This window comes from Alligator sinensis, unplaced genomic scaffold (assembly GCF_000455745.1).
Source record: "Alligator sinensis unplaced genomic scaffold, ASM45574v1 scaffold971_1, whole genome shotgun sequence".
Lineage (NCBI taxonomy): Eukaryota > Metazoa > Chordata > Crocodylia > Alligatoridae > Alligator > Alligator sinensis.
Window position 1 is genome coordinate 219,276 of NW_005842559.1, and position 7,967 is coordinate 227,242.

Genomic DNA, 7,967 nt, shown 5'->3' on the forward strand with positions numbered 1-7,967 from the left:
TGCGAAGTTTAAATGGTACCAATCTGACGCTCACTTAGCGCCGATGGCAGCAATGATACGGGGCACTGGGGCAGGCGGGCAGGGGGCAGAAGGCCGTAGACCCGTGACATGTCAGACTGCAGTCCAGTCCAGGCAACTGACCCACAGTGCATGCTGCCTCTCCGCCCGCCTCTGCATCTGCTCAGCCCCGTAATACTTCCTCTGTCTTTCTATCCATTGGGCTGTTCGTCCATCTTCGTTACCTACTTGTCTGTCCCTGTACATGCTCCTATCTCTCTGTCTCCCCTTCTCCGTACAAGGTGTATTTGTCTTTGTAGGCATTTATACAGTGGTGACCAGCAGGGCTTTCCAAATTTCTTAAAGCAGCCCTGTGAGAGGTGATTCAGGGCAAAGGTTGCCATGACCTCCATGTTCCCAGTGTCTCAGGGACACCCTTGCTGTGTGCATGTAAAAATGTGTTCCCAAAGTGTCACCCCTGCTTAATCCCCCTGGGTTGGAGGGTCAGGCTGGGCTCTTTGTAACTCCGCCATCATCATTACCTTTCAGCCCTGTCTTGCCCTGGGTTACCCTTGTCCCCTCCCCTACTGCCATCCTCCACTGAGGGTGCAGAGGGTAACAGAGGGCAGAGTACCGCTATGCCACGTGGGCTCTAGCAATGATGTGGCTGACGATGCGTGAGCCCGGAGAGAGTCCAGCTCTCTGGCCCCGAGTGGTGCTAGCTCTCCTGGGCACTGCAGGTGGTGAGGCATTGCCATGCTGAGCAAGGAGGAGCTGATGCCCAGGCTCGCTTTGCACAGTGATATGAATGTGTGGCCTGACTGCCCAGGGTTAGCACAATGAAGGCTGTTTCCCTTGGGGTTTCAGAGGGATCAGGCAGAGGGCTGGGCAGGCCCAGGTGGATGGTACAGTTCACTGTGTATGGAAGTCTCCCTGCTCCATGATGAAATATGCCCTTCGCTGCAGATGGGGAGAGGCTGCACGCCAGCTTCTTGCTGGGCCTGCACCATACCATCTGGGTAGGAGCTCTGGCGAGGAATCAGCACAGTAATGCTGTTCTTTCCTCTCTTTCCAGGCTGTGCCTTTCTCACGTACTGTGCCCGGGACTCTGCCCTGAAAGCCCAGAGCGCGCTGCACGAACAGAAGACGTTGCCTGGGGTAAGTGACGTGCACTAATTAATTTTTTATTTTATTTTTTGGAGGGGGTGGGGGGCATTGGGGAGCCTCTAGAGGAGAAATGCAGAAGTAGTGCATAGAAAACCTTCCCTCCCTACTGTGATGGTATTGATATTGATTTCCAGAGCAAGCAGATTTCAAACCAAATTCCAGCTTTCAGCAATAGCCTCCCTGTTGTACCCTGCAATTTTCTGTTTGGTATCAGACTGTGGCCAACAGTGCTTTGGGCTGAGGCTGGATGGAGCAGAAACCAAGGCAAGGGAAGGGTTGAGGCGGTGGAGAGGGCGACTCATTCAGACACTGTCCTGTACCAGGACTTTGGATAGAACTATTGGGCGAAAAATGTTGTCCAAGCCCATTTTGATTCTGCCGTGAGGGATAAAGTGTGGGCCAAGACCCACGACTGGTGTAAATCCACACAGCTCTCATGGAGCTTGGTTAACATAAGCCTGTGGGGAACACAGCCCCACTGACAGCCATTTGCAACAGATGGGGATTTGCCCCAATGACCAGTGAAACTCAGCTAATTCACACCAGATGAGGACCTGGGCCTATTGACTGCAGTGAAGCTATGCTAATCTACACCAGCTGGAACGGATGGCTGTGCAGCTGTAGTCATTTGTGCAGCTGGGGATTTGGACCTGTTGACTGCAGTGGAGGTCTGCTGATTTACCTCTGCTAGGGATTGCGCCCCATGGACTGCAGTGGAGTTCTTCTGATGTACACCAGCTAAGATCTGGCCCTGTCCACTCTGGGGGAACTATGCTAATTGATACCAGTCTGGGTGCTGTAAGGTGTATTGGCCACTGTTTCTAAGATATGAATTCTTTACATTGTGGGGTTACTGGTGGGTTTCCAGGTCTATATAAACCTTGGGCTAATTTCCTTTCATTCATTGAGGTTGGCCTTAAATTCCCTGGTGTGCATGTGTATTTTGGAGTGGCTGATGTGCATCTTTTCCATTGTAACCTAACGGGTTTTCAAACAAAACCTTGACAGTAGCACAGGGCCTGGCCCCACAGGAGATCTCCCAGGGGACTCTGATCCCAAAGGACAGGGAGCCCTATCTGGAGGGCAAGCTTCCTCCCTGCCTACCCGAACCTAATCTGCTTGGGAGGAGAAGGAGGCAGGCATGTGAGGAAGCTGAAGCCAAATGGTTGGCCGTGTGCCATCGTAAATCCCGCATTATCTCTCTCCTTGATAACGTCAACCTCAGACGTCCTGGGGACTGTTATGTAACTTCCTTCCTCTGTGTGTGTGCTTGCGTGTGTTGGGAAATTTCATCTCTCTAGTGCCCATTCTGAAAGGCAATAAGAGCCGATTCGTGACTTGTAGCAATCTGGTAGCTGCTTCTTCAATATGGCATCATAGTGATTCACAGGGGGAGTGAGACTCAGTCCCAGCGAAGCGAGGTAGGATGAAGCCTAGGCACCAGCCATGGGTACAATGCCTAACTCACTGCGGCATAGCTTACACACCAGCTTTGGCAACAAGGCTGTGGTACTGCTTAAATCCCATTTACGCCTTTGTTTGTGAGTTGTGAGAGGTACCTGGGCCTTGTTCTGGCCTTGCTTTCACAGGCTGTGAATCTTACCCAGAGAGGTGAAGGATTCGTGGAAGTGCCAACAAAAACAAAAGAACAGGGCTGGTTTGAAATGGCTTCAGAGTGCAGATCTGTGCATCTCTTGTGTTCCCTGGGTTGCCTCTCATTTTACTGTTGTCAAATTCTCTCCTTGCTGCCCATCATGGAGGCCCTTTCCCCAGTGAGGGAAAGGGTTAAAATATGGTGGTTGGATTATTTGGTTGGACTGGGAGTTATGCTAGGCCACTCCTGTTCCCCAGAGGCCTTGGGCCTCCAAACTGAAGTGGCTTGACTGTTCAGAGGAAGCCCCAGCTGATTTTGTTCCTCTGTTGCTGGGGAGCACTGAGAACAATGCATAAGGGCCATGTCCCTGGCTGAGGAGTTGGCTGGATTCTCTGTAGCAGTTTCATTAACTTCCAATTGTGGCTCAGCCACCAGTGGAGGGAGATGGATTGCCTCAGTGAGTGCATTGCACGTGCTTGTGTGTGTGTGCATCTGCGTGCGCTTGCGCAGGTGTGCGGACACGTTTCCTTGTTGTAGTGGTATCCAGCCAACGTTCCAAAGTGGTTCATTTTGGATGGCTCTATTTTGAGGAGTCCCCTTTGAGGTACCTTGAAGGAGGTGTGATTTTATAACATAGACCCCCCTGCTTTCTGGAAAGGTGGGCCCAAGGGGTGGGCCCCCAGAATCACTGGCTATGTTTAAAATTTTTGGCCTGACTTACTGGCTTGTGGTCACTCCGAGAGTCTGTGCAGAACAGGGAGATGCATTTAGGTTTCCTAAGCCCTAATCTGATCCAGATCTCCAGCCTGACCGCATGCAGAAGGCACCAGGGTTCTCATGGGAAGGGTCCAGGTAGGTTAACTCATTAGGCATCTGGCTTTATGGGTGCTCACACGAGCCTTCTGAATAAGTCAAGCTTTGTCCACTTCCCCACGGCGAGGTATATATTGTACCTATTTTACGTAGGGGAAAACAGGCATTCAGAGGGGGGTGAGCATTGCTCCCACATTGGGATCACCTGGTAGATAGCAGCTGGATCTTCTTGCCCCTTTCCCCAGCCAGCCATGTTCGAAGTTAGCTTGTGTTAAAACACAATAACGCTTCATAGGGAAGCCCCACCCAGAACAAGAAGTCTAATATCCATGTGTTGTCTGTTGTGTCTGTTCATCCCTGTTCTCTACCAAATGAAACCAGAGCTGCTCAGCTTTGTGTCATTGGCCCTGTCGTGGTGGCAGAGATTTTCCTTTCGTTCAAGTAATGGTGATGAGGGAAGTGGTACTTTTGGGACAAGATGTTTCTGGTCAGGCAGCTGCAAATATTTTGCACACCTGTCGTGTGCAGTACAGTGATAGCTGAGACAGCCTAAGTGTCAGTGGAATCGTTCCCTTTTTTCATCTTGAATGTAGATTGTGTATATTGGTGCACCATTGCCCAGCAATAACAAATTTTGGGGGCCTTGTAAGTTGGGTTGCCACTGGAGGACAGATCAGTGATACAAATTCTTAGCATATTCTTAGAAAATTATATACATCAATCCTAGAACAGAGATGGTCACAAACAGCATGCAGGCACCCCGCTCTTTCTGGAATCCTAATTCTGATTCTAGCACCCAGTTGCCAGGGAACAACTCTGCAACAAAAATTGCCTGGCTAGAGAGATCAAGTGGGATGTTATACTCTCTTGCTCCTTGCCACCTTTCATCTGTTACCCCCTCCAAATATATATATATTTTTTTCTTTTTTTTTTTTTTTTTCCAAAAATTCCTTCTAAGGCTGGTCAAAGCTGGTACAGTAGGAAAAAAAACTTGTTAGATCATGTGCAACAGCACCACCTAGTGACATACTGCAATAATACATAATACGTGTTTATGTGGACAGCGGTGACCTAAGTTTTTGGCTTGCACTGTGCTTATCTTCCTGTCTCCTGTGTAGAGTTGGCATGCACAGTTCCCCATTGGCAATCTGTTACACATTTATTCTCCTCTCAGTTTATAGCCCAATGGTGTACACCTCTCATTTTATCCCTGGCCTGGGTCCAGGCATCCAGTCTATCAATGCCTCAGTTTATCTAGCTGTAAAATGGGCAAAGGGGGCTCTCTGACAGAAATTGGCTTTCTTTGGGGGTAAGTCATTAGTTAATGCTTGTAAAGTGCTCTGAACTTCTCGTATGCTAGGTAAGCACATCATTATAATTGCTACCACCAAAGTACTTCAGCTTGTATGCTCTTTGGGGTGGGAACTGTGGCTGCCTCTCTGTCTATATGTTGCCTGGTATAATGGGGCTCTGGGCACTACTGTAATATAAATATTGAATAATAATGAATAAGAACAGTTCACTTGTGGTTAGAACTGGAGGGGAAGAAATGTTCACAAACATTGATCTGGATCTTTAAATGAATTATCCTTGGCTGTGTTTCATGCCCTCTTTTCACTCATTCCTGGCAAACATTCCAGTATGCAGGAATATTTGCGTATTTATAGGACAGCAAGACTATGCCCAGTGATCCTAATTAATGACAACCCTAACATGGTGTTTCATGACTTCACCAGCCTCTGGCTGTTAAAGAACATGTTATAAGGTGAGGGGCAACTTTTCTCCCATCCACTATGGAGGGGCTTTTATATCTGGTGCTGGCCTCTGGCAGAGACAGGAGGCTGGGCGAGATTGACTTTGGGTTGGATCCAGTCTGGCAGGTCCTGTGTTCACAGGAACGACCCATTTTTAATCCTCCTCAGAGGAGGTTTGTGACAAACTCCCATCAGACTAGTCACGGGGAATGTGTGTAGCAGAAACGGGATTCCGGGAATGCTGTTTATCCAATCAGAGGGCAGAAACGACATCATGTCACCCAGTCCTCCAATCAAAGCCGCTCGAGTTTTAAATACAACGAACAAGCCAAAGAGCAGTTATAGACAGGATTTATTCCAGGTTGGAGAAAGCTGCGGGTGGCTCTCGGGACAGAAATCTAGGTGGAATCAGTTGAACAAGGGCTAGATTTTCCCCTCAGGAGCTGTGGCTGTCACCAAGAAGTCACAAGGGCAGGCTGTGCTTTTGGGTCGCAGGCATGGCTTCAGGTTCAGTACTTGAATCAGGTGCTGATGTTAGATCTCTGGTCTGTCAGTGTACAAAGGATTCAATCCTCTTCCTTTTTACCAATGACAGGTGCTCCCATTGATTTCAGTGGGGCAGGATCTGTGCCTTCTGTCATCAGCCATTAGAAAGGCAAACAAAATGTTAGGGATTATTAAGAAGGGAATTGTAAACAAAACAGACAGTAGCATTATGTCTCTATAAATCCATGGTCCTTCCACACCTTGAATACTGTGCCCACTTCTGGCCCCTACACCTCAGAAAGGATAGGGAAGAACTAGAGAAGGTACAGAGAAGGGCAACAAGGATGGTTAGTAGTAGAGAGGGGTTTCCATATGAGGAATGACTACAGAGCCTAGGCCTATTCAGTTTAGAAAAGAGACGCTCGAGGAGGGGGCTTGATAAGGATTTCCAAAATAGTAAATGACAACGAGAAAGTAAATAGGTATTTATCATTTACTGTCTCCATCAGTACAGGAACTAGGGGTTATCAAATGAAATTAGTAGGTAGTAAGTTTCAAACTAACAAAAGGAAGTTATTTTTCACACAGCATGCAATTAAAGTATGGAACTCATTGCCACCAGATGCTGTGGAAGCGATGGTTTAGCCAGATTTAAAAAGGGATTGGATACATTCTTGGAGAAAAGGGGCATCGGTAACTATTGAGCATGGGAGTTAGGGGCACAGCCTCTGAGTCAGAACTTCCTAGACCTTACATGCTGAAGGCTGCAAGTGAGAGAGGAACAATGGAAAAAAACCCAAAAGATCTCTGGTCATACCCAGGTTCTTTGGGTAAATCCAAAAGCTTGCAAAGAAGATTTTTTTTTTCCAATTATTTGGGTTGGTCTAATAAAAGATATTAGATTTACTCAAAGAACTTTGTCTGCCTATCTCCTTAGACCAGCAAGGCTACAACCTATACCCCTGGCCATACCCAATTCATTCTCCCTTTCAGCATCCACTCTCTGCAACTATGATAGAGTACTGGGCCAGATGGACCTATGGTCTGACCCAGTAAATGGCAGTCCTTATGTGCCCCCTTGAGTCCAGTGGGAGTTCAGAATCTCACAGGATCTGCACTCTACATCTTGAGGCAGCCAAAGGCTTAGCTTCAAACTCCTGTGTAAGTACTTCCACATCCAGCCAGGCCCCACTTTGATGGGATTTGAACCTAGACTTAACTTCAGGCATATGTTTATGTGCTTTGCTTAACTGGGGCTGCAGTAGGTAGAGGACATAGCAGTGGTAGGTTAACAAAGAGAGGGCTACAGAGGATGAGTTCAGGCCCTGTTTGTCACACCCCATGGAAAGGCAGTGTATTTTGAAAACACTGCAAAATCCAGTGCCTCTCTCACATGGCTGTTTTTTTGATGCCATGCAGATTTAGCTTCTGGAACTCACTGCTCCGGGATGTTTCTGAGGCCTGTAGCTGTGTGTAATAGGATTGTGTACCCTCAAATAAAAAGAGAATCAACACTACAATAGTAAGGATCTGTTCTCTCTGCATAGCATCTCTATATAGCATCATGCTCCAGGGTAACAATTTCTCAGTAGCTGGGGTCAGGAAGGGGTTTCCTCAGGGCACTACACAGACAAACAACTTTCTTTCAGTGTCAGAGGCAGGATAAGTAAACTGGCTGGACCACTGGGCTGTTCTAGGATTGCAAATAGTGTGTGATGAGGAGCTTGCTCTGTTGGATAAGTGGCTGGGGAGGTTGATGCAGACCAGTGCAGTGTAAACCACGGGGTTGGGACATGAGTGGAAGGGGCACAGTGCTGAGCCTCTGGCAGGAGACTTAGGGATGTGTTCCAGACCAGGCTAAATGTAGAGGACAAGCCGTGCCGTCGGCTGCTGAATAATTGAATTGCTCTGCATCTCACTGAATCATCCTCATTTCTGTGGCTTTCCCTTTACCTCTGCATGTCTCTGCCTCACTCTTCCTGTCCCCCATCTCTCCGCAGCTGGCAGAGTCATTTTCTCCAGGACTGTTAAATCAGACTGTAATTCTTCTCCATATGCTCAGCTTGCGCCACTATCCCTTTATTGCATCTTGCACATTTTGGCTTGCCTCTGAGGCAGGTATTTTGCAGGTGAGCTCAATGGGAGGGTTGGGGGGG

At 48.0% G+C, this 7,967-nt stretch overlaps 1 protein-coding gene across 1 annotated transcript in view; it reads left to right on the forward strand.

Annotated features, from left to right (window-relative positions):
• The window catches only part of CELF6 (CUGBP Elav-like family member 6), a 193,421-nt gene that overhangs the window by 15,431 nt on the left and 170,023 nt on the right, over window positions 1-7,967 (forward strand). Inside the window, exon 2 of the mRNA XM_025214009.1 lies at window positions 1,073-1,155. Coding sequence (XP_025069794.1) covers window positions 1,073-1,155 — 83 coding nt within the window. The remainder of the gene's footprint in view (window positions 1-1,072; window positions 1,156-7,967) is intronic.